Source organism: Lactuca virosa, chromosome 3, assembly GCF_052849685.1.
Source record: "Lactuca virosa cultivar CGN04683 chromosome 3, Lactuca_virosa_CGN04683_v6, whole genome shotgun sequence".
In the NCBI taxonomy this organism is placed as follows: Eukaryota; Viridiplantae; Streptophyta; class Magnoliopsida; order Asterales; family Asteraceae; genus Lactuca; species Lactuca virosa.
This window is the reverse complement of record NC_136428.1, coordinates 62,411,293-62,437,910: the sequence shown is the minus strand read 5'-3', so window position 1 is coordinate 62,437,910 and position 26,618 is coordinate 62,411,293. Positions and strand designations below refer to the sequence as shown.

General features: G+C 36.4%; 2 protein-coding genes and 1 long non-coding RNA gene across 6 annotated transcripts; 2 read left to right on the top strand and 1 right to left on the bottom strand.

Annotated features, from left to right (window-relative positions):
- The first annotated feature begins 13,107 nt into the window (after positions 1 to 13,107).
- LOC145165836 (uncharacterized) lies at positions 13,108 to 16,716 on the top strand. 3 transcript variants are annotated; one of them, XR_013740200.1, is made up of 7 exons: positions 13,108 to 13,377; positions 13,461 to 13,549; positions 13,620 to 13,773; positions 13,851 to 15,800; positions 16,051 to 16,114; positions 16,205 to 16,270; positions 16,396 to 16,716. It is a non-coding gene; the product is annotated as an uncharacterized LOC145165836 (long non-coding RNA). The 3 variants fall into 3 exon arrangements; XR_013740202.1 differs by having other exon boundaries at positions 16,051 to 16,122; XR_013740201.1 differs by having other exon boundaries at positions 13,112 to 13,377; positions 13,851 to 14,057.
- Positions 16,717 to 18,312: 1,596 nt separating this feature from the next.
- MAD2 (DNA-binding HORMA family protein) lies at positions 18,313 to 19,874 on the top strand. Its single transcript, XM_079084742.1, has 7 exons — positions 18,313 to 18,595; positions 18,697 to 18,712; positions 18,801 to 18,931; positions 19,046 to 19,166; positions 19,243 to 19,346; positions 19,439 to 19,560; positions 19,652 to 19,874. The coding sequence occupies exons 1-7, from the start codon at positions 18,523 to 18,525 to the stop codon at positions 19,706 to 19,708; spliced, it is 624 nt and encodes a 207-aa protein (XP_078940868.1). The 5' UTR covers positions 18,313 to 18,522; the 3' UTR covers positions 19,709 to 19,874.
- Positions 19,875 to 24,398: 4,524 nt separating this feature from the next.
- Positions 24,399 to 26,368, bottom strand: LOC145165834 (trihelix transcription factor GT-4-like). 2 transcript variants are annotated; one of them, XM_079084739.1, is made up of 5 exons: positions 25,730 to 26,368; positions 25,426 to 25,464; positions 25,162 to 25,293; positions 24,852 to 25,076; positions 24,399 to 24,745 (listed from the first exon to the last, which is right to left on the bottom strand). In XM_079084739.1, exons 1-5 carry the CDS (start codon positions 26,265 to 26,267, stop codon positions 24,543 to 24,545), a joined length of 1,137 nt encoding a protein of 378 aa, XP_078940865.1. In that variant the 5' UTR covers positions 26,268 to 26,368; the 3' UTR covers positions 24,399 to 24,542. The 2 variants fall into 2 exon arrangements, with proteins under 2 accessions (XP_078940865.1, XP_078940866.1); XM_079084740.1 differs by lacking the exon at positions 25,162 to 25,293.
- Between the last annotated feature and the right edge of the window lie 250 nt (positions 26,369 to 26,618).

Here is a 26,618-nt window from a genome sequence, read left to right as displayed (position 1 = left end):
GAACTAGTGCTGCACATGGTCACCCCTGAGAGCAAGAGGATTGACCGATACATATGGGGTTTAGCACCAGAAATCTGAGGCATGGTTACTTCAGCAAATCCTACCTCAATCCATAGCGCTATAGACCTGGCGCACCGCCTTACGAATGATAAAGTGAGGGCCAGGATATTGACCATAAGCAACGCAATTAACAAGAGAAAATCGGAGAACCAGCTGGGAAGGAAGAAGAATGACAACTCAGAAAAGAACAAGAAAAGGGCAACAAACTTTGCGGTTAAAACAGAGGAACCTGTGCAATACCGAGGGCCTAAACCTAAGTGTGAGAAATGCAGCTATCATCATGAGGGTGCCTGCCCTATCTGCCACAAGTGCAATCGAACTGGACATTTCGCAAAGTATTGCAGGATAGATAAAGATCGCAAGGATGGTAAACGGGCATGCTATGAGTGTGGAAGTGTGGACCACTTTAGGAATGCCTACCCGAATCTGAATAAGGGCCCCAATAACAACAATACCAGGAACCAGGCGGGACATATGAACCTTGGAAATCCAGGAGGCCAGACTCGTGGGTGAGCATTTGTGATTAAGGCGGAAGAGGCTCGCCAGAACCCGGAGGTGGTAACAGGTACATTCCTCCTAAACAACCACTATGCATCAGTATTATTTGACTCGGGGGCAGATAGAAGTTTTGTGTCACATGAATTTAGACCCCTAATCGACTTGAAATAAAAAAATATTGGAACATGCCTACGTAGTTAAAGTTGCTAACGGTCATGAAATTAAGGCTAGGGAGATAGTTCCTAATTGTACCTTGAACTTAGCTGATAAAATTTTTAGTATTGACCTTATACCCATTGAACTTGGAAGCTTTGACGTAGTGATTGGAATGGACTGGTTGTCCAAGAATCGAGCATACATAGGATGCTTTGAGAAAGTTGTCAAAATACCCCTCCAAAACAGCGAAACCCTTATAGTGTACGGAGAGAAACCAGGCAAGAACTTGAAGATAGTCTCATGCATGAAAATTCACAAATATCTGAGGAAGAAATACCTTGCGTTCTTGGCTCATGTAGTGGAAAAGAAATCAGAAGAAAAACATATTCAGGATTTTCCAATAGTGCGAGAATACCCCGAAGTATTCCCAGAAGAGTTGCCTGGACTCCCCCCAGCAAGACAAGTCGAATTCAGAATTGATCTAATTCCTGGATCGGCACCTGTAGCTAAAGCACCTTACCGCTTGGCACCTTTTGAAATGCAAGAACTTTCGGGCCAACTTCAGGAACTTTTGGAAAAAGGATTCATTCGTCCAAGTTCCTCACCATGGGGTGCACCGGTCTTATTTGTGAAAAAGAAGGATGGATCGATGCGAATGTGCATCGATTATAGAGAACTAAATAAATTGACTATCAAAAATAGATACCCCCTTCCTCGAATAGACGATTTGTTCGATCAACTCCAGGGTGCCACATACTTTTCAAAGATTGATCTACGATCGGGATACCACCAATTAAGGGTACGCGATGAAGATGTTCCTAAAACTGCCTTCAGGACTCGTTACGGACACTATGAATTCCTAGTTATGCCTTTTGGGCTAACTAACGCGCCAGCTGCCTTCATGGATCTTATGAATAGGATTTGTAGGCCGTACCTTGACAAGTTTGTGATCGTGTTCATTGACGACATACTAGTCTTTTCCCCAAACAAAGAAGAGCTTGAACGACATCTTAGGTTAGTTTTGGAACTGTTGAAAGACCAAAAATTATTTGCAAAGTTCTCTAAGTGTGGATTTTGGATTAGGGAAGTACGATTCCTTGGTCATGTGGTTGTAGAAAAAGGAATACACGTGGATCCCACCAAAGTTGAAGCAATTAAGAAATGGGAAACCCCAAGATCCCCGACGGAAATTCGGCAATTTCTGGGATTGGCGGGCTATTATAGGCGCTTTATTGAGAACTTCTCCAAAATTGCCCAACCACGGACTATTTTGACCCAAAAGGATAGGAAATTTGAATGGGGAGAACCACAAGAAGATGCCTTCCAATTGCTGAAACATAAGTTGTGTAATGCGCCAGTCTTGGCATTGCCAGATGGTGTGGAGAACTTCACAGTGTATTGTGATGCGTCACACCAAGGTCTGGGTTGCGTACTGATGCAGAAAGGCAAGGTTATTGCATATGCGTCAAGGCAGTTGAAGGTTCATGAGAAAAACTACACAACCCACGACCTAGAATTAGGAGCGGTGGTATTCGCCCTTAAGATCTGGAGACATTACTTGTACGAAACTAAGTGCACTATTTATACTGATCACAAAAGCCTACAACACATCTTGGATCAAAAGATGCTTAACATGAGACAGAGGCGGTGGTTAGAATTACTCAACGACTATGATTGCGAAATTAAATACCATCCAGGGAAGGCCAACGTTGTAGCCGATGCGTTGAGTAGGAAGGAAAGGGTGAAACCCTCACGAGCACATGCCTTCGGAGCCCTTGTTCAAACCAGTTTGAAGAGCGAAATCCTTGCTGCTCAAGGCAAAGCGTTAAAAACTGAGAACTTGAAACGTGAAACATTGCACGGCCTGGAACAACAATTTGAAACACGTTCAGATGGAGTGAAGTACTTCAAAAATAGGGTATGGGTACCAAAGATCGACGAATTACGTAAGGTAATTTTAAAGGAAGCCCATAATTCCCAATACTCGATCCACCCTGGAGCCGACAAAATGTACTTGGATCTAAAGGAATACTATTGGTGGCCTGGAATGAACAAAGATATTGCCTTGTATATTGAGAAATGTTTAACTTGTTCCAAAGTGAAGGCCGAATATCAAAAGCCCTCCGGTTTGCTTCAACAACCAGAAATACCTCAATGGAAATGGGAGCAAATGTCCATGGATTTTGTTACCAAGTTGCCAAGGACCACAAAGGGACACGATTCTATTTGGGTGGTGGTGGACAGATTGACGAAATCCGCACACTTTCTCCCCATTCGAGAAGATTATCGAATGGAAAGGCTTGCTCGAATTTACATAAACGAGATTGTAGCACGCCACGGGGTACCTATTCCCATCATTTCAGATAGAGATAGCCGTTTTACATCTAGATTTTGGCAGTCACTTCAAAAAGCCTTGGGGACCCGTTTAGACTTAAGTACCGCCTATCATCCCCAAACAGATGGTCAGAGCGAACGAACCATCCAGACGTTAGAAGACATGCTCCGGGCTTGCGTGATCGACTTTGGAGGAAGTTGGGATAACCATTTGCCATTAGTCGAGTTCTCCTATAATAATAGCTACCATACCAGCATTCAGTGTGCCCCCTATGAGGCCTTGTATGGGCGTAAATGTCGCTTCCCGCTATGTTGGCTGGAAATTGGTGATAGGCAGTTAACGAGACTGGATTTAATTCAAGAAACCACTGAGAAGAACTCGATAATACGTGATAGACTGAAAGCAGCTCGTGATCGCCAGAAGAGCTATGCTGACAAGCGTAGGAAACCCTTGGAATTTCAAAAGGGAGACAGAGTACTCTTAAAAGTATCCCCATGGAAGGGAGTCGTGCGTTTTTGTAAACGAGGAAAACTGAGTCCCCGTTATGTAGGACCCTTCGAGATTATCGAAAGGGTTGGTCCAGTGGCATATAAGCTCAAGCTACCGGATGAACTGAGTGCGATACACGACACACTCCATGTGTCGAACCTCAAAAAGTGCTTGGCGGAGGAATCCCTACACATACCCCTCGGGGACCTCCAAATTAATGATCGACTAAAATTCCTGGAGGAACCTATAGAAATCCTCGATCGAGAGGTTAAGCAACTAAAACGAAGTAAAATACCGATCGTGAAAGTTCGTTGGAACTCTAAGCATGGGCCCGAGTTTACGTGGGAACGGGAAGATTTCATGAAGAACAAATATCCTCAACTATTCGTTATGTTCGAACCAGTGTTACCGCCAGTTGAATTTCGGGATGAAATTCCCACAACTAGGGGAGACTGTGACATCCACCAAAACTCAGGTCAGTACTCATCTAGAACTTCGTCATTTTCTTGTGTGCACTTAACTTGGCTCTAGAGTTACAAGTTGAACTAGGTTCACGACTTAATAGATCCCTCGGAACAATTAGTGTATCTTAGCTTGTATTGAACAATCACATTGATGTTTGTATGAACCAACTGAGTGATAAAGTGCCAAATTTGAACCTTAAGTCCAAACACAACACTATGTTCGGTAGACCATAACACAAGGTTAAGTATTTTAAGCTAATATGAACAAAATTAAACCATAATATGAACCAACTATAAAGTTGATGAGAAATTCATATAATTCATGATTCGAAATGTGAAACAAAAGAAAAATCCAAGGATATCAAAATCTTACAACCACATATTATGAATCCTTGTTATAATTGTTGAAATATGAGAAATTGATTTTTATAAAAAAATAATAATTAAATAATAGGTTATCATTTTCTAAATTAATTCAACAAATATAAATTTACAAGTTATTACCTAGTGTAAATATTTCAACAAAACCCAATAATTAAAACCTTAGGAGATTATGATAATGTTTGAGATTTATAAAATATAAAATCTAGATTTATAAGAATTCAAGGGAGGCTTTTATTATTTGATCTAATATCAATAAAAATACCATATCCCTCTTAAATTTTCGTCCATTAGGCTTTTCCCTCTCCCCCATGCCTTAAAACCCATCATTACACCTCATTTGAACCACCTACACACTCCATCTCACACTCCTTTTCCAAGAAAACTCTCCCACTTCCAAGACCACTCCTACACATCAGAAAATCCTCCATTCTCTGTCCTAATTTCGGATTTTTGAAGGTCAATAAGTTTTCTTGCTTCTCTCAAGATCAAAACCAAGGTAAACAACACAATCCTTTATTATAGTTTTATGATTTTACTTCCTCTTCTTCATAGTTCTTCTTTACTTTTCGGATTCTATGCCCTTATATGGCTAGAAATCCTTGTTTTTCCTCTTGGTGTTTGTAGATTCTCACCATAACACAATACATGTGTTTGAGATGGTGAAAATCCGAGATCAAACCCATGCAAAGAGTGAAAAGATGCACATATGTTCATATGATTTCAAAAATCGAGTTTTACATCTTCTTCTTCACTTATTTTGTGTTCTTACATGACAAAAAGTATTTAAACCATTTATAGTACATCTTGGATGCTCATTCACTCAATGCACGTGCTAGAAATTGGATTTGTGGTGCAATCCTAATGTAAGATTCAGTGGTTTCAAGGAGTTCTCTATCACATGAATGAAACACCCACTTTGGGGGCCTTGGAATAACCCTAAATCTATGACTTGGATGTATGAACCTAAAAGTTTCATATTCCTCTGTAAAATCTAGTTTATTCTTATTTATTTTCGACCATAAAAGAAATATACATGTTGTCTTTGTAAAAGTGACCTTAGGGAGCACTAAAAGCAACCAAGGATGACATGCAATCTGTCAGAATATTTTGTTCAGCTTTGAATGGGCACAACTCACTCATTACTAAACCAAATCACGATATTCTTTTTCTGAGGGCTAGTACCTTGAGTTAGATTTCGAATCCAATTGGTCTTACTGTAAAAAATTAAAAATATGATTTTAGACAATTTTTATAAAACAGTTGCGCAAACAGAATGTTTTCTGTGATCATTAGTTTTACTTTACATGATCAAGGGTCTTAAACCCCACCTTAAATCTGGGGAAAAATATTTTAGAAACTTAACATATCCAACAAATGGTGTCTAAAATTTTGTGGGTTAAAACCCCACAGAATTTTCTATACAAATTCGTAAACCTTCAGCTACATCTAGAACTCATGCACTATATTGTGCTACATTGCCTAACTTGTTGGGGTTGAATACCCCTGTTTTGCTTCTAAATATATTTCAAGCAAATTATTTTATGAAAGTTCATATATACAAGTGATGATCTGTAAAACCCCAATGGCTAAAACCAATCCCTTATTTTTCTATAAAAATAATGATTTAATGGCTATAAATTCAAAATAATCGTTTTCATAAGAGATAAAAATCTGAAAATTTGTAGTAGTAATGTATTCATTGAATAAGAAATCCATGTAAATTTTCAGATGATTTCGACACTGTTTGATATTTTATCCATATTTTTCATTAAATTTGAGCATGAACTTACAAATTTGGGTCATTGAACTCAAAGACCCTAAACAATATTTTTCTCAACCTTAGGAACATTTTAGGAGCCTGTAAAAGTTAAATTGAGAATTTTAGAAACCATTTACTATTTATTTTGAATTTTATCCATTATTTGGGCTTTAATTTAAATATATATATATATATATATATATATATATATATATATCAAATAACCTTCAAAATGTTTACAAAATTTCTGGACACTAATGCCCTTTGTTAGAACCATAAAACTAATTTTTGTAATTTTCGGAATTTATTTTCATGCCTTTGTAAAATTTTGAACACAACGTAATATGAACTAATGTTACCGATAATGAATCGTACACACTTTGGGCACTTTTACGACATCACTAGTTGGATATAGCTTAGTGAATTATATCTCACTAAAACTATTTGTTCCATAGGACGCTAGTAGGAATCGCCCTCGTCAACATCAAACCGCGAAGCCCGAGCCACAAACTTTCTATTGTGAGTTTTCACAGCCCCTATTTTACGTTTTAATGTTTTGGAGTGAAAAGCATGCTACAATTTCTATGAACATTATTTTACGAGCTTGTGTTATGAACTTAGTGATGTGAACTTTGTTGTATGAATCTTTTATTATGAACTTGTACTATGAATATGGTGTTATGAAATTGTATGTTAAGTCCCCGGAGAACCGATACAACCTATTAACTCATATTTGAGCCAATGGTCTTATGGATAACACTATTTGGGGTCGACAGCCCCCACTCGCCCGGAACCGCGAGTGCATATTTCCATGAACTGACATCATGGGAACCATGGACATGATGGAATGGGGCAGGAACGGTCGTTAGGCTTGGTTGTGAACGGAATGCAATGGCATTCACCGTTTTCTAAATTGGAACATTTATAGAATAAACTACATTTTTGAAATAATGTACTATTATAAACCTGTGAACTCACCAACTATTTTATAGTTGACCCTCGTTTTTGCATGCTTTTCAGGGAACGGTCAGTGAATCAACAAGACGTTAGCATGATTTAAGTTGTTACGTTTGCTATGTATTAAATTATGTATTGTGAAAACTGAATGTATTTGTTTTGTACGCGATGTAAACTTAAAACGCTTAATGTTTATGGTTGGTACTTCTATTTACCTTTGTGATGAGACCTTAGTCTGTCACTCTTCGTGTTTCCGCTTTAACGAAGTGTGACAAAAGCCCATTTCCAAGCTAATCCATAACCGCAACAAACTCCAAAACCCTGCAAAATACCTCATGCAACATAGAAAGTCCCCGATACGATCCATGATAAAGAAAAATAAATAATATACAATGCAATATTAATAAAAAGAGCTAAAAATACTAAAATAAACTAATAAAAATAAGGAAATAAAATAAGCTATCAGTATGTAACCCATGCATGTGTTAGATGGTCTAAGAACATAGGGTTTTGGACATTAAGCACTTAATAGCCATGCAAAGTTATAAAGTTGGAAACTTTATGACTTAGGACATCATTTTGTGCTTGGATCTGAGTTTTGGACGGAATGGCTTAATGGAATAAGCTCGTAATGGAGTTTTGGGACTGGGCAGCGTACGTTGGGCGTATTTGGAGGTACGTTGCGCGTACGCGGTTAGCGCCCTACTTTTTTGTCAACATCACAGTACGTTGGGCGTACTCTCTTGGTATGTAGGGCGTACTCCACTGGGAAGGGATATTGTCTTTTGGACCTTGACCGTTGACTTTGACTTAGACCATGGTTGACCAAGTTTAACTTAAGGGTAGTTTAGGTATTTCGAGCAATATTTAAGCCTTGGTCTCTATCTGTTGAATAGGTGACCTATAGAGCCGGTATTCGGAGCAGTGTATTGTTCAGCTATTCGTCAGACTGCGAGGTGAGTTTTCCTCACTGTACTTACGGGTCGAAGGCACCAAGGCCGACCCATTGGATCGATATCCTGGTTTACCGTATGTTGCTATGCTGTAGTGATCTGCTAGATCTATATCCTGGTATATAGGATGTTGTTATGATGTAGTGATCTGTTAGATCTGTACCCTGGTATATAGGATGTTGCTATGCTGTAGTGATCTGTTAGATCTGTATCTTGGTATATAGGATGTTTCTATGTTGTAGTGATATGTTATATCTATATCCTGGTACATAGGATGTTGTTATGCTGTAGTGATCTGTCAGATCTGTATCCTGGTATATAGGATGTTTCTATGTTGTAGTGATCTGTCAGATCTGTATGACTACCTGTGTGGCGGTCTAGTCATGATGAAGGCTATGAGAGCGTTCCAGATAGTCTGTAGGTCTTCGAGGCGGTCCAGCCATGCTGAAGGCTCATGTATGCATGCTTATGGTTTCAGTTTATTGTTTTGGATACTTCAGAGGATCGTGGGAAAGCGAAGGTGTGATCGTGCACATCTTCCTGTTTTATGACATTGGATCTTGGGATACTCTGATTTTGAATAATACTTTTGAAACATTGGTTTTGTAAACACTTTATGGAAGAAATGGGTTGTTTTTGAAAAGTTAAAATTTATTGTGATTTTTGGATGTTACAAGTTGGTATCAGAGCCCTGGTTTGAGCGAATTGGATGAATATTCGTGTGAATCCGGACTCAAACTAAGGATATATGAAAGTTTTCAAATTATTTTCAAACTTAATTCAAATTATTTTTCAAAATTAACCAAGGAAGGATGAAATGTGTACGATAAGCCGGAGCAAGAAAGTTTACCCCAAGTTACCACACTGTGACTTTTCTATGATGATTATGATAGAACTACATGTTAGTGATAGGCTAGGGATCTTAAGGAATTGTAGGATAGAATTGCGTGATGTATGATGCCTAATAGCCTAGGAGGACTTCTTATGCTAGATGAAATTTACATCATTACTGTAGTCGCTTAGTGTGTGCATCATAGTTGTACATAACAAAGATTCTATAGCCTGAGAATGTTTGATTTAGATTTATTTCATGTTTTTGTTTGATTAAGGGCTTAGGGTAGAGTCAAGTATTTGACTGTCTATAAGATCCAACGGTATGTATGATTATCATGCACAAGTGGTTACAGGGTTAGTGGAAGTTTCATGAGTGGGTGCAGTTCATAGTAGGTCAGCGTAAGGAATGTTTAGCCACTCTTGATAAAGTGAGGACATGATGAGGGTGTATCCTAAATGCTTGGGCCTAGTGGTCGGGAATTTCGTATAAGGATCTTCTTGTTTTTTTTTTGTGTTTTAGTTCCAGTCGACTCCACTCTCGAATGCTGCTTGCTTTGTGCTTTGCAGGACTCATATTGATGTGAGTTAACTATCAAATGAATATGTTAAATTGCATGCTACGAAAATTAAATAATCTTAGAGTGAGGTATTTGGTCCTATTGCGTAGCTCTTGTTTGAGTCTAACCGTTTTAGGGTTGGATCTTTTAGTCGAAAGATTATTTAAGTTTTATTGTATATAATAGTATTCATGAAGTTGTTAGCTGACACTAATAGGGGCTCTTCAGCAGTTGATGTCAGGGGAGGTGGGGAAACCTAGGAGAGCCTAGAAAGTGCTTTAGTGCGGGTATTACGCTGTTGAGCAGGTATTGGGAGTATTATTAGAAGACTCGGGATGATTCTTGAGGAAAGTATGGATAGGTGTGGAAGGTGGTATTGGGCACGTACTACTGGAAACACATGATCCATACTCGAATCAAGGAAAATTTCGGGGATTCTAAGGGATGGTCGGGGAAGACAGCATGGTTGACATCATGATTCGTGGAAGTGGTTACCTACCTGTCGATCTTTTGGTCATGGTTGTTCAGGTTGAGGATGAGACTGGTGATTCTTGGGCTTAGGAGTCCATGTCAGTTTGGACTGCATAGTGAATCAGAATCCTATTACCCTAGTTATTTCTATCCGTTATTTCTTTAGCAGCTTCTTCAATCTCCGACATTGAAGAATTAGGTTTTTCGAATCATATGTTTTCTCGAATGGTGCAAGAAAACAAAGCAGGTTCTTGACCATCGATATCCCAAAACCACTCCCTCCGATGAAAGCCACCATGGTTCCATGTGTCACCTTCAAACAAAAATCCCTCAAAGTTGCATCTTGTTAGGTTTCAGAATCCTTTCGTGAATTAGAAGTTGACCTCCTGGCATCTGAATCCTTTTGTGAATCAGAAGCAAGGTTGAAGAAAAAATTTCAGATCTAGAAGTCAATGGACATAATATATTTACACCCCTTCAAATCTGCACCTTTTTAGGTTTTAGAATCTGAACATGTGTGTGTTTATCAGTATGTATGTGTTTTGAATTAGGAAAACCTAATGATGTTTGATGAAGATGACCTATGTTTTTGTTTTGTTCGTATGTATATGGGTTTTGCAAACATGAGAGAGAGAGAGAGAGAAAGGGGGTTACCGGTGGAGAAGGGTGGGTGGGATAGGATTATATTTTTATTTTTTTTTCTAAATATTTAAATACTGAAATTAATAAAGAAAAAAAAACAAATGAAAATGGCAAAAAAGTCATTTCAAATTATTCAGGGACCAAATCCACGGAAAGTTTGTGATTTTGGACCAGTGGTGCTAGTTGGAAATTTTTTGGACATTACCTACATTTTTTTGCTACCCATAAGGACCAAATTTGCAGTTTAGTCAACATTGAACCTGCCATATGGAGAGGCCACTAGGTAGTTGGTTATTTGATATATATATATATATATATATATATATATATATATATATATATATATATATATATATATATATATATATATATATATATATATATATATATATAGAGAGAGAGAGAGAGAGAGAAAGAGAGAGAAGACTAGGTTCAAATGTAAATGACATTTATTGTGCGGACGTGTGTCGACAATGTTATTATGTAAGAATGACTATGAAAATAGGTTGTTTAATAATATTAATACGTTCAACCTCACATAACTATTGTAATTATTATGTATTCTCAGTAATTATCATTCATTCTTGTTCATAAGCATCGTTATTCACTCGTTCTCATTTTACAGAATACGATTATCAATACCACATTCCGACATAGAAAATTGTTCATACTATCTTTATAGACGATTTAATTGGTGAGAATGTTTGATAATTGATGTGTGTTAAACGAACTAGTTTTAATCCCACTAACTTAGACACAAAATAAACACACAAAAGGCAGTGTAACTATCGATTAGTAATATAGTTCAAGCAAGTCGGGTATCGAACACAGGGAACGGTAAACAATTAAAATAAATGCTAATATTATCTAAATAAAACAAGTAATAGAAAGGGGTTTTCTCTAGTTTTGCAAGACTAGGAACTTAAGTACTTAACTAATACTCAACTAAGCAACTAACAGCTAAGCAAACGAAAATCAACTAAATTCAATAAATTTAAAGAGACTTCTGTTTAGATTCGATTCACTTATTCCTATGGTTGATTTTATGGCAAGTGCAATGGATTAATTGGAATTGGCTACCGATTAGTGTGATTAGGTTCACGTTCGCTATTACTAATCCTTAGAAAACAAATTAATTTAAGCAGTGATCAAGTGATTAAACTAATAAATTTCCTAGTTTATTGATTCGGGTTAAGTAAGACTTGTAGTTAGCTAATCTAATTACTAAGTCAATTAACTTCTTGTTGATGGTTCGTCATACAAGCTCACACATTAACTTACCTATTTTCTAGTTAACCCTAGTTTCACGTTCGCTATTCCTAGGCATATAACAATGTTTTCACATAAATCATATGAGATAAGCAATTAAAAAATGTTCATGCAGCTTAATATACTTGTAATTGACAGAAAATAGTTGTTGTTAACACATAAGGTTCTTTAACAAGCTTAACAAAACAAAACTCACCAAATTAAATTAATCCAACCATAAAATCAAGCCATATTCATAAAGTCATCTATCCTAAACAGAAGTTATGAGTTTTTAGCTCATATCTACAACAAATAACAACATAAATTCAAATTCTAATGATTCAAACATGGTTCAAAACAAAGATTAAGAAAAGAAGAATAATTATTTGCCTTTGATCTCTTCTAAATTGCTTCTTAGGTTGAATTCTCGAGAACTAGAGCTCCAAGAACCCTTCTGGCCTCCAAAAATCGTCCAAGGCTTCCCCCATTAGTTAGGGTTCGAATGAGAAGCATTTCTATATATATTATGAAAATAGGGGCGACTCGGCGAGTCCAGTGACCGACTCGTCGAGTCCATCACTTAAAATCCGTGGACGGCAAGTCAGCGTAAAGAATCGTGAAACTTCTGACCAACTCGTCGAGTTGATGGACAACTCGTCGAGTCCATTTGGAATCAACATTTTCTCAAAACACGAAAGTCGTCTGAAATTGTGTCTAGTTTTCAGAACATTTTGAATCTCGTCAATCGGAGTTATGGTTCATGAGATATGGCCAAAACACTGACGAGGGGTCAATCTGTCCAACAACATCTTTCTTTCTTCAAAATCCAAGATCCAAGCTTCCAATCGCCATTTTCGCTTCCTTTTGCTCCCGAGCACATCTTTTAGGCTGAAAATACAATTTAAACAATATTAAGTAATTTTTGTCCATAAATTGCAATAAATTAGCCAAAAAGTATTAAAATTCTATACGAAATATATAGCTAAATATGCACATATCAATAATACAATAGCTATGTGAGGTTAAACGTATTCACATTACCAAACAACTTATTTGCTTAATTGGTGAGAATGTTTGATAATACAATAGCTATGTGACGATTTAATTGGGATATTTGAATTTTGAATGTGTGTGATTGATGCAAATACAATTTGTTTTTGTGATTCTATCAATGCATGTATGTAAAGAGTCCTTGTATTACTCTCTTTAAAGTTTTTAATGTGTATATAGCAATATGCTTCAATTTATAATCAAAACTGATTTAGTTTTGTTTGTATGCATCCTTGCTTCTAATCTAGTGGAACCTGGTCCAGTTCTTATCCTTAGCAATACGTCGTATAATTTCTGTGATTTATGTCAACTCAACATATCTTAGGATCCGGTAGTATAAAAAATATATAAATTATTGTTGAAGGGCCTTCTTTTTTTTTTTTTTTTTAATGTTTTTGCAGAGTTGTGAATATATTAGGAGCGGTTTTAATAATTTACAGCTTTCACAGCCGCAACTTAAGGTCATGGATGAGAAAACCCTTCTCTTCTGTAAGAAACCCATCAGTGTGTTTGACATCTGGTAAGATCCATCATAAGTCTTTGTTGTGGATCTTTTTCATAAAGGATATTTTATAATATATTTGTCTTTTTTATGTTATTTAGTGAGCCGAAAAAGATCCCATGGGGTGAAGTTGGAGTAGATTATGTTGTAGAGTCTACCGGAGTCTTCCCCGACAGGGAGGAGGTTGAAGGTTTGATTGAATCTTTGGTATTTATTTAGCAATTGGGTTGTGTTTAATTGTTTGTACGGTGATTTTTCAGGGTGGTGCAAAGAAGGTAGTAATCTCTGCTCCTAGCAAGGATGCACCCATCACCCATGTTTGTTGTGGGTGTCAACGATAAAAGAATACAAACCTGAGTTTCATACCTTTTGCTTTTGATAAAAGTTACCAACTGTCTTGCTCCACTGGCTAAGGTTAACCTCCATATCTGCTAATACTATTCGTCTTTCTTTCTATTTTCATATTTTTTTGCTTTTGATAAAATGTTCAGGTCATTAACGATAGGTTTGGCATTCATTGTTGAGGGTCTTATGACAACAGTTCACTCGGTGCCTGGTATGTATCGACTAAAAGCAAAATGTACTTTAACATTCCAGCTACCTACAAGGCCTACATGGAATTGAATCTTCCATCAATAAGGTACCAGAGAGCTCGAAATGCGAATCCTTGCTGGATCACTCCTTTCAGAGCTGCTGAGGTAAATTAGCCTTTAATCAGCCACGGAACTCCAAAGTCGAACCAGATCTGGGTCACGACTCAACGTTTCGAATTTTAATTCCAGTCGATGTTCCAGATCAATTTTATTTTTGTTCCGATCGATTATAAATCGAGTACCAGATGCGAATTTGGGAATTTAACGACTCTTGGCAAACACGATTGCGACTCCTCGATTTCTATTCGACCTCATTCAGATTGTAACTTCCAATTTCACATTACAACAATTATCAATTATAAATACCTTCCAAAGATTAACGATTTTTATCATCACTTTCTCTTCTACACTTGTATTCTTCTTTCTTCTTCAATTTCTGTTAATCTGTTCTTATAGCTTCAATTTCTGAAATGGTGCTTTGCAAGAATCGCAACGCTCCAGGAGATGACAGTGAGACACAATGTTCCATTGGTCTGTCTTCTTAATGATGAGTCATTAGAGCTTTGATAGTTTGATGTTTTGGTATTTCTGTAATGTTCCCGTACTGTTTCATCTTTTCAAGAAAAAAAATGTTCCTGTTTTTGAATTTAAACTTAATATATTTGGATTTGAAGTTTGGTTTATGAGAATTTGGCCCGAAAATCCGAACCGAAACCCGAACCGATCCGAAGAGAATTAGGCCTGAATAAGCAATTCGATTCGGGTTTTAGGTATTTATATTATACTTATTCAGTTTTAAATACCCGACCCGAATAAACATTTCTCTTCCCTTTTCTCTGATCAACAGAAATCAAAATCATGATTCACACTTATGTCCTTGTCGTTCATAATAGAAAAAAAAAAAAAAACTTACGCTCGTTCTGGTCATTTCAAAACCGACCAATCTTCTCATCTATTTCCAAACTTGAAATCACTTATGTCGATCCTTTCTTTTGTTTCAAACTTTCAAAAATCAACCATTTCTAATGTCTCTAAGGATTTACGAATTCCTACTTTGTTTAGTTATGAAAAATTGGGCTCCAACTCAAGAAACTCAAGTAAGAAATTAATTTTGATTATGTTAATTTACTATGTAAATGTTATTCTTTTAATGTGTTATATGGTAGTCTTTGAATGTTTTATGTTAATGTATAAAAGTACATTGTTATTCTATTATTCAGGGTTATAGAATCCTAATATGGTTTATTCGGGTTTTTTTTCCGGTTATATTAGGTCTTTAATCATCTTGTACATGTTATTTGAGTTATTTGGGTAATAACCTAACCGAACCGATTAATACCTGAACTGAACCAAACCCGCATTGGTTAATCGGTTCGGTTTTCAGTTCATGCAATTACCCTTATTCGATTTTCGGGTTATTCGGCTTCGGTCCGGTTCCGACCCGAATAACATCCCTAGTTTAGAAGCCAAATTTCAAAATCCAATTATATTAAGAAGTTGAAAATAAAAAGTGATGATGAAAATCTTTATGCTTTGGAAGGTATTTATACATGATAATTGTTGTAATGTGAAATTAGAATTAGGAACACCGGTACATAATTCAATGAATGAGGTCGAATAGAAATCGAGGAGCTGCAATCTCCTTCCAAGAGTCGCTAAATTCCTGTCAAAGTAGAAATCAACATAATCGACGTCTGGTACACGATTCATAATCGATCGAAACAAAAAATATTGATAAGGAACATCGAATTCATAGTTTGAGTCGCGACAACGAAATAATTCAGAGTTCGTGGCTTATTGAGCGAATTAGGTAACTATGGATGGAAAGATTGGGTGGCATGGGGATGGGTGCGTGTTTATATTTTAGGAAATTTTCGAATTAGAAAAATATGGAAAATAATAATTATTAGTTTCTAAAATTTTCTAAGTTCGTGATTTTGAAAAACGGAAAACTATCATTTTCTATAAAAAAATTTAGAAAAAATGTTGAACTAAATACCTTTCCAAAATTCTCATTTTTCTTAGAAATATTTTCCAGAAAATGGCTTATTTTTCTGTAACCAACTTTATAGCTGACAACATGTAACTTGGTATGCAGATTTTGGTGATAACTAATAACTACATCCTATATTGTATGTGACCAACTTTATAGCTGACAGCAGGTAACTTGGTATGCAAATTTTGGTGATAACTAATAACTACATCCTATATTGTAATCGGATTCGTGTGACTCATTGTTATTTGCTATCCAGGTCAAGCATCTTCGATTCCAAAGCTGGAATAGCTTTGAATGACAACTTTGTGAAATTTGTGTCTTGGTATGACAATGAATGGGGATACAGTTCACTTCTCTTATATTTTAACACAATTCACCATGTGTTATAACTTATAAGTCTTATAAGATGCACACAGTTTGATGAACATTTATCTTTTGCACCTGCAGCTCACGTGTTATTGACCTGATTCACCACATGCATGATACATCTCTCCAGGCCTAAACTTTTTGATGGATGAAGTCAATCATCGTGTCCCGGTGGTTTTATTTTGGTCGTGTTTTTCTGTCTGACTTTGGAATAGCTTAGCTTTGAATAACTTTTATTTAATTTTAGGGATAATGACTTGTAAGGGTAACCAACTATATGTTTTGTTCATATTTAGTCACTAAACTTATTTTTGTGTTCGGTATAGGTATACTATTGAACTTGTTGAAATTGTTCAAAAAACACCATTATGACCCGGTATAGTGGATTTTGCTAGTTTCATATGTCTTTTCCGGCCAACTTTTGAATTTCCTGGTCATCTTCCCCACTGCGTGTTCTTGGTGTTTATGTATGCAAATATGGGTTTCCAGAATCATCAAGAATAGATGAACATGAACCTATGAATTCGTATTCTTGAATGTGTTTGTCCATGAATGTGTTCTTAATTTTTTGAGTGAATCACCGGAAGAATTAGGATAAACAACCGAATGTTTGTTTCCATTTTGCAAAACGCCAAAAAATTCAAATTTGATCGGAAAAGATGACCGAAAAATTCAAAGATGACCAGAAAACTCATGTTTGGCTGTAAATGACTCCAAAAACCGGAAAAACCCACTATACGTCTATACCCGGTCATAATAATTTTTTTTTGAACAATTTCAACAAGTTTAATGATATATTGAACACAAAAATAAGTTTAGTAACTAAATGTGAACAAAACATATAGTTGGTTACTCTTACAAGTCATCATCCCTTAATTTTAATAAATCCAATAGATTGTCTTCGATTTTGGAACTTGTATGTGAGATTAATTCCATAAGGTCACAAAACATCGTGTCCGACAAATATGTTAATAACTGAATTTGTCCGGTTTTTAAATTGTTGTTGAAAAAAAAAACAATTGCTTTAGACTAGACTACTGCAAATTTCCACATATTATGGATTTGATTTTCATTTGGTCGCAAAAATGTTTTTATTAGTTATATTTTAGAAAAGTTATTTATTAAAATTATTCTTATTTTAAATGAGTAAAAATATTTCATTTCTTTCACCATCCCACTTAGGTCACATGAAAACGAAGTAAACTATGTTTAACATGATGAAACTAAGAAAATGAACGAATGTATTGTGATCTTCACCTATATCTCTTAATGCTTGACCTCTAGTCGAATTTTGATCTTCTTAGAGTTTCTAAGAAGTATTTCATCATCCTCAGTCGCAGGTATCAACAACCTCCTCCTAAATTCGACCTAATATAGTTTCCATAAAATAGGCGCCACCATGGAGAGAGAGAGAGAGAGAGAGAGAGAGAGAGAGAGAGAGAGAGAGAGAGAGAGAGAGAGAGAGAGAGAGAGAGAGGTTATTAGGGGTTTTATTTCCTTTTTTATTTTTTTAATTATTAAAGTATTTAAGTAAATAAAAAAATGGAAAAGAAAATTAGGAAATAGTCTTTTTAAGTACGTTTAAATTTTTTAAAGATCAAATCTGTATGGAAGTTTCACTTTTGAACTAACCATATGAAATATGAACGAGAGAGAATGGTTATTAGGGGTTTTCTTTCATTTTTTTTTTAATTATTAAAGTATATAAGTAAATAAAAAAATGGAAAAGAAAATTAGGAAATAGTCTTCTTAAGTACGTTAAATTTTCGAGAGATCAAATCTTCTTTTCAATTTTGAACTAACCATATGAAAAAAAAATGGATTAAAAATGTATTTTTTTTGGATACACCAACTTTGCAATAATGTTTAACACCAAAGTTATTTGTGTAAATGACAAATGCCATTGAATATTTGCAAAAATACTGGTGGGACCCCTTATTGCCCGTTGCGTCCGCACCAAATCGTTTTTCTTTTTTTAACAGGTTGACCGTTTGGGATACCAGAGCCAACAAAGCGAGTGCCAAAAGTAGCCGTTGTGCTGCATTTTATCGATTTATATCGTTTCTAAACCCTAGCCCTATTTCTACATGATATTTGGCTTTTCAGGAAGCACTCAACCTGCTCGATAAAATTCCCCACAGAAACATCATAAATCTTTCTACCCATTTCAACAAACCTATCAACTTTGAGGAGTTTCTACTTGTAGAAATGGCTTCAAGAACTGCGAGCAAAGACATAATCACTCTCCGCGGATCCACAGCCATTGTCAGCGAATTTTTCGGTAAAAACTATCAGTCTCTCGTTGATGCTTTTCCTTAAAACCATGAATCTGTCTGAATTTCTTGATCCTAATAACTCTCGGTTTATGCAACCGCTTTTCAGGTTATGCAGCAAACAGGTGAGAATTGTTAGCGATTTCTCGTTTTATGGGTGTAGATTTCTGTGGATTCGATTGGAAATTGCTAATTTTGATCGCTAATGTGTAGTATTCTGTACAATCGTGGTGTCTATCCGGAAGAAACTTTTGGAAGAGTGAAGAAATATGGACTTCCATTGTTGCTTTCTCAGGATGAAGGTGTTAAGACATTCATCTCAAATTTGAATAAGCAGCTTTCCGGTAAACACCCAATATATCGTTGATAACACTTTTCCCCAATCTTCATACAGTTTTGGTAAACTTTGTATTGTGTTTTGCTTATGTGATTCGCTTTTGAATCTGTGTATTACAAAGAATGGCTGGAAGCTGGGAAGTTACAAAGGATTGTTCTTGTGATAATGAGTAAGGCCACCAATGAAGTGCTTGAGAGGTGGAATTTCAGTATAGAGACTGATGGTGAAGTTGTTGAAAAAGGGTAAGATATGTCTGAAACTTTAGTCCCTCCATTGATAGCTTATTTTCATGTCAATTTAATGGTTTTTAATCTCCAGAGTTTCGAGGGAGAAGAGTGATAAAGAAATCATGAGAGAAATTCAAGCTATTATGAGACAGATTGCATCCAGCATTACATACTTGCCCTGCCTTGATGAACCATGTAAGTATAAGTATTAACAAGTTTGTATGGATATGTTATATGTATGATTAGTTTTTTGGATAATTGATTGGTTGATTATGTTTAAATTGCAGGTATCTTTGATGTGTTAGCATATACTGATACGGATGTTGCAGTACCTTTCACTTGGACAGAGAGTGACCCTAAACTGATAGCAAATCCCCAAATGGTGAAATTGCATTCTTTTGATACTAAGGTATTTAATTTATTATTCGTTTATACTTTTTCATTCTAATTTCATATGAATCTTTGTAGAGGCATAAGAAAATGTTGTTTTCATGATGCAGATACATAAGGTTGACACAATGGTGTCTTACAAGAATGATGAATGGGATGACCAGTAAAAGAAAGAAAGACAGGGATGTTTAAGAAAATTGTTGCTGTGTTTTTGTTGTTGATCCTTGAAGGTTGAATGATGTGAATCGTTTTGATTCACTTGTGTGTAGGAATGAAATATGAATCTGGAAACTTGCTTTTTCTTGAAATTGAAGAACTTGCTTGCTGCAACAAGACATTGATTTTCTGGAAAAATGTCAACACTTATATGGGTGTGGTTTGGTTAAAATTAGACCCTAAAATGGAGGCTTGAATATAGGTAATCAAACTAACCCTCAACCTAAACCCTAAACCCTAAATCTAAACCCTAAACCCTATTGTGTCGATCTTGAATTTACATCTTGAAGTATTAATCGTGAATCCATTAACCGTAATCTTTATATAGTAAAACAATATATTTTCAAGAGGTTTAGTACCTAAGCTTAAGTGGGGCTGTAATGTATATATTCCATTTTCCCATATATATATATATATATATATATATATATATATATATATATATATATATATATATATATATATAGTAAATGGATATCATAAGACCTCAGAATTCAAAAATCATTAAGACCTCAGAATCAGGACCCGAACTGATCCAGAAAATCACAAGTTCTTTAGAGTTGGATCTTGGGTTGGTTTTGCAGTAGGTGTCAATCTAGTCAAAAGTCCTTGTTATGGCAATGATTAGTGATGCGACCTTGGCTCCGACCACCTGCTCTAAGATGTGCTTCTACGCCGGAGGGAATCTGCGAGGTCACAACAGACAAGGCCGTCAGCTGTTCTTCAGGAGGAGTTCCCGGGAAAACGCTCCGACGGTCAAGTTAGTGGGAGATATCTGAGAGAGAGTAAGTAGCAAGAGTCGGGAGAGATAGCTTACCTCTCAAAGCAAGGCAGAGGTCCTTTTATACTGAGGACCCTCGCTGGTCCATACCAACAGGGACTGCAGCTCCGACAGGATCTGCAGTCCTGATTGGTTAATCGTGTTCCTTGTTGTGTCAGGGGCAATGATTGGTTCAGGCGGTAATGCTCTGAGCATACTCCTTGTTGTCTGGAGCCGTTACGCTTGTCGTGTAGCGGGCCGGACCTTCTGTGCGGACGTCCCACCCTGAGGGAACGCCCGGGAGGATGGAGGCCTGCTGGGGCGGCTATGCTGGGCCTAGCCAAGCTAGCCGAGGGGTCCTCCAGCCCTGGGGATCTCTACTCCTGGCCCACATTAAGGGGCGCATTATGAATCAACATCAACCAAATAAAACTCTCCATTAGCCTTAAAAGTGACAAATGTCGCTAGCCATGTCATCATGTCCACATCAAACGTGTCAGAACCCGGCTGCCACCTCAGCTTATGAATATACAGACTCACTAACAGATGATGCAACTGCACCTTTTATGATGACATTCATGTCTGGTGATGAAGAAAGAAGTTTTACTTTTTTTATGGTGTTCGAGATTGGGCCATAGTAGATTACTCCTGAATCTTTATCTTGTTTCTCTGATTCGATGCTTTTTGAGGTCTAATGGTGATCTTGTTGTCGTCTTCGATTGTGGTTGATTGAGATGTGAATATTATTTGGGTAAATGGAAGGTGATTCATGGGGTTGAAGTGGGGTGTTGTGGTTTGACTTTTCTGAACTGATGCTTCCGAGTTTGTTTCGATGAAGAAGACGACTGCAAAACAATATCAACAGAAGCCATCAAAATACACTTTTTGTTCATCTACAAAAGCCATAAAGAAAACATCAAAAGACAAATTTTGTTCATCTCTAAATACCAAAAACTTTTAAGTTGGCTCATGTACACAATAAATTTTTTATGGAATTTAAAAAAAATAGAAGGAAAAAAGATATGGAAAAAATAAAGCAAACCTATTTGAAACTTTTTCATTCTCATCCACTCTAGAATAAATGAAAATGAAAAGAGAGGAGAAACAAATGTTTTTTAAATAGACAAAATAATTCAATTAAATACTCATTAAGTAGCATAAGGTAAAAGAGTTTGAGAGTTTCAAATCAATTTGGTTCTAGATAGATAGTCTATCTTGAACCACATTCATTTGAATAATCTTTTTTATAAGATATATGGTTTGGGTTTTTTATATTATTATATCTTTGCCAGTTCAAAAAAAAAAAAGATAAAAAGATTTATATTTTTATTTTTAAGGAAAAAAAGGTGATTTAATTATTTTAATCATTTTTATAACTTATTTCAATAAATTAAATATAAAACAAACAAATGCTTACTATAATATATAATCGTAAATTCTTTTAGATAAATTCAAATTAAAATTCTAACCCTTATATATATATATATATATATATATATATATATATATATATATATATATATATATATATATATATATATATATAACGGAAAATATCATTAAAAAGCCATGATTAACAAGTAACTAAAGCAGGGTGGAATAAACAGTACAAACAGAAAGATAATGAAAACATAGAAGAAACGGACAAAAATCAAAAACTAAAAGGGGGAAGTAGATAAATGAGCAAATGACGAACAACTCCACTCAGCCCAACCGCACGACTCCTATGCTTATACCATGAGTATGAGTTTGAGATAATATCATCCGCAACCTTCGGTGGATCAACTCGAATATTCTTGAAGATCTTATCGTTCCTGGCGAACCATATATACCATAGTACTCCAAATAGAATAACATCACCAATCACTTTCTTCCTTTAACAATTGTCCCATATAGTGTTTGTATTAAGAAATTCAGTAACACTGGAGAACCCCCAAATAGTGTCCCGAACAGTAATACCACACCATTTAAAAATCCTAAGTGAACCTCCTTGGCGAATTCACAGTGTAGAAAAAGATGATCCACCGATTCGACATCCTTGTTGCATAAAGTGCACATCTGATTTGATACTTGTAGCCCTCGTGCTTTTAGATTGTTTGCCACTAGAATTCTTCCTTGCATGACTCTCCACACGAACACCTAACGGTATTAATTTTGACCAGCAGATCCGCAACCCTTTAAAGAGGATCAGTTTAGAGTCTATGATAAGCCTCATACAGTTTACCACGTAATTACCGGTTTTTGTCGGCATAAAACGAAAACCATATGATGAAGAATCCTCTTAGTTATTCAGGTAACCAATATATTTGTATAGTTGAACCAGTTCGTGGAGTTCAGACGGGTTGGAAGGTGACTGTTCCCAACACCACGTAAAACCATTTGCTGATACTCGATCAGAAAATTTACAGCATTTGACCGATTCAACCTTATATAAATGGGGAAGCTTTTTTTGAAACGGGACCGAACCGCACCACACGTCTTTCCAGAACAACATCTGAATATCTGATCCGTGAATGATTTTGAATATCTAGTGAGAATCGACACCTAGATCACCCAAGGATTTAACAGCCCTTTGGATGTTGCGCCACACCCTATTGAAGGTTTTTCTAACAATGAAGTGTGCTGGTTTCTTACTCAAATTATGTAGACTTGTAATGACATTCTTCCAAAGGCTTCCTTTTTCGTTTATCAGACGCCACTACCATTTGATTAAAAGTGCTAAGTTTTGTGCTTTTAGAGTTGATACCCCAAACAAGCGTCAGAGATGAGGGCTGTGATTTTAGACCAGCTGATCCAATGTATCTTGCATTTTAAATCACCACTACCCCACAGGAAATTTCTTCTGGTTTTTTCCAAAGAATGCTTTAAACAGAGACATAAAGTAATTAGGCAAGCTGTTTAGGACAGATTTGATTAAAGTAATGCGACCTCTAAAGGAAAAAAATATGGCTTTCCAATCAGATAGACGAGTTCTGAGCTTGTCTATGATGGGTTTTCAATGCTTTTTCAGTCCCATATATGCCCGGACCGGTACACCCAAGTACTTGAATGGAAAGTAATCTTCTACACAGCCCATAATTCTAACCATGCCTTTCAATTCAGTATCAGAGGTACCAATACCGAATAACCATGACTTATGAAAATTGACCTTTAAGCCTGATGAGATATGAAAAAATTTTAGAATTACTGAGAGGTTTCTGATACTCGATTTGTCCCATTCACCTGCAAAAATGGCATCATCCGCATAGAATAAGTGAGATAAGTGCGGACCATTGAAAGGAAGCTTAACCCCAAGTATCAGGGAGTTTTCTTTGGCACTCTTGACAGCAATATTCAGACCCTTCATTGCAATGATAAAAAGAAACGGGGAGAGAGGATCTCCCTAACAGAACCCTCTTGTTGTGGAGAATTCAGTGGACGATCGGTTTACTAACACAAAGGTTTATGCCTTCGACGTATGCTGATTGCACTTCATCTACCACCACCGAGCCAACCCCTTGCTTTAAGCGAACAACAAAGAGTTTGGCTAAAATCTTGTACATACATCCAATTAGGCTTATGGGTCGATAATCCTGATACTTTTGGTATTAGAGTAATAAAATAAGAGTTGCAACCGGTGGATATGTAACCCGTTCTTTCAAAGTGTTTGATGAAACTGATAATGTCCCCACAACCAAAAGCATAATACAAATTCCTTCTTAGATTCAAAATCCCATAGAAACAATCTTACGATCCGAACACCCGCTTCAAATTCCCTTTCTTTAACAAAACAAGATATTTGAATGAATTTCAGTTCTAAAAAGGTCTCACTTCTGTTTTTTACCATAACTAGCGAACCAAAGATTCCTATTAGGACCGGCTCGCCCTCTTGCTCAATATGGTAAGGTAAACATCTCTAAAATATTCAACAACATTTGCAAACATTACACAAACAAAGTTATACATAATCATCCATGAGAAGTTACAACATCTAAGCACAAATATTCACAACATTTCAAAAAGAAACATGACAAATGTACCCAAGCCTAGCTAATACCACGATAAATTGCACCAGGGCAAAGCTCATCCATGACATCAACATTTCTGTACCCATTATATTCTCTCAAGCAAATCCACCCTCGCCTCGACAGAAAGTCACGAAAATCATCTTCCGTATAAAAAATCTTGTCTTCCGTATGGACAGGCACATGATCCGGCTCCTCAAACAAGCACACTTTGATCATCAAGCCTGAAAGTTGACCGGTTATCAGACAGACAAACAAACTCTTACATGTGTTTTTGGCTTTACACATAAAAGTTGAATGTAAAAAGTCAAGGGCATTTTAGACATTTACCTTCATCGACATGAAGGGTGTAGTTTCCTAGAGGCATATCTCTATCAAGTGTCCTCACTATGTTATCGATATCTTCCAACCAAAACCCTCGATTTGTTCTCAGTCTAAAAGCCGATTTGATGGTTTCCTTTATGGCATCCGGTGAGCCATCGATACCAATTCGCCGTGTGTAATCCCCTAACTTGACCGAAATAACCCTACCACCATAAGTGTTATTCTGATCACCTGTGAATATAATAACATACTTGTAGCTCACAAAATCTTCAAGGGTAAAAATGGATATGAATAAAAAAAAAGTAATAGCTGAAACCATTTCCAGGATTCTCCCTCCAATTCCATGGAGAGACTCCACTGGCTGCCATGGTATCAGCTGCAGTGATGGCAAGAGGATGACCCTCTTGATCCAACCGTCTTTCAAGATTAAGCGCACCCCTTGGATTAGCTATGACAACAGAAATAAATTGAAAACTTTCCTTTTTTAGAAAGATGTTTTCCTATTTTCTTTTCTTTTTTGGGGATAAATCTGGAATGGATAATAAGAATTTTGATTTTGTTGATGATCTAATTAAATTACCTTCTACAGGTCCAAAAGCAATGCCGGTGTCATCTACACCTGCACAAAATAAATGATATAAAATATATTGACAATAAACAAAGAATCAACAAGGATTGAGATCACGGAATAACAGATCACGAAGATATCATATGAACTGATGAATCAACCAGTCAAACAGAATATAATTGAAGATATCGAATATCAAAACACCCCTTCAAATTTTCTTCGTATCACATCAACGAATCACAACACAATTGCTGTTAAGGACCCTTTTTAAAGCAAAATTACTCTAATTCAGAGCTCAATTGAAGTACTGTTTTACCTTTATCAGAGAACTGCATAAACGAATCGACTTTCAAGTTTTTGTTTCTATCCCTAATAACGTCTTCAACTTCTTTATAGAACTGCATCTTACTGTTAGCTGAATACCCATTATGATTAATCCCGTTATTCTGCTCCTTGGCTTTCTTGAACTCCTTCAACAAGTTCCTCCACTTGTCCGTACACATGGTGGGCGATCGATCAAAACCCTTTTCCCTCATTTTCATTGAAATCTGATCCCATAAGTGCTTGTTTGACTTTGAAGTGTTGAAGAGTGAATCGATCTCATGGCGGAGGAGGATTAGGGTTCGAGTTTCTTCTTTGACCCAAGTCTCGGCTCGTTTCTTCACTGGTGCTGAGGTTGTAGTGGTGGTGGATTTGATAGTGTTTTCTTCGCTGCTGGTGGTGTCGCCGCCGCCCGGAGCCGCGATAATCATTTGGGTTTGGTGGTGGTGAGGTGCAGAGGTGGATTCCATCATCATGTTTGTTTCTTGTGGTGGGTAGAAATTGATCGCTTGAGGTTTTGCAGGTGAAAACATTTGGAATTCAAACTGTTTAGTGAGAGCTTCCACCCAACGCCAACAAGGGTTTATGATTTAATAAAAAAAAATCAAATTATTGGTGGGTTTACTAGTCATAAAATCAAAAGGAAACAATTTGCAGTCAATTGCATATTATATGAAAATTTTGTTTCTTTTAGTCTAGGTTTTTGCGCCAATGTCTTAGAGAAAATCAGAAAATACTTTATTCTATTTGGGTATGTTTCTTGTTACATTAGTGATCATGGTGTAATAATCCCATTCTAAAACATTTGATCTACCGTGTTATTTATAAAAATGTTTCTTGTGGTCAGCTCGTTGGGTACCGTCTAACGTCTTTCAGAAGTATGG

Excerpts from the sequence above, each read along its gene's own strand:
- MAD2 (XM_079084742.1), top strand. The coding sequence starts at position 18,523 with ATGGCTTCAAGAACTGCGAGCAAAGACATAATCACTCTCCGCGGATCC. Across the intron at positions 18,932-19,045 it reads TTTGAATAAGCAGCTTTCCG|AATGGCTGGAAGCTGGGAAG; the intron begins GTAAACACCCAA and ends TGTATTACAAAG. Across the intron at positions 19,167-19,242 it reads GGTGAAGTTGTTGAAAAAGG|AGTTTCGAGGGAGAAGAGTG; the intron begins GTAAGATATGTC and ends TTTAATCTCCAG.
- LOC145165834 (XM_079084739.1), bottom strand. The coding sequence starts at position 26,267 with ATGTTTTCACCTGCAAAACCTCAAGCGATCAATTTCTACCCACCACAA. Across the intron at positions 25,294-25,425 it reads TGCTTTTGGACCTGTAGAAG|CTAATCCAAGGGGTGCGCTT; the intron begins GTAATTTAATTA and ends CTGTTGTCATAG. Across the intron at positions 25,077-25,161 it reads GAGGGAGAATCCTGGAAATG|GTGATCAGAATAACACTTAT; the intron begins GTTTCAGCTATT and ends TTATATTCACAG.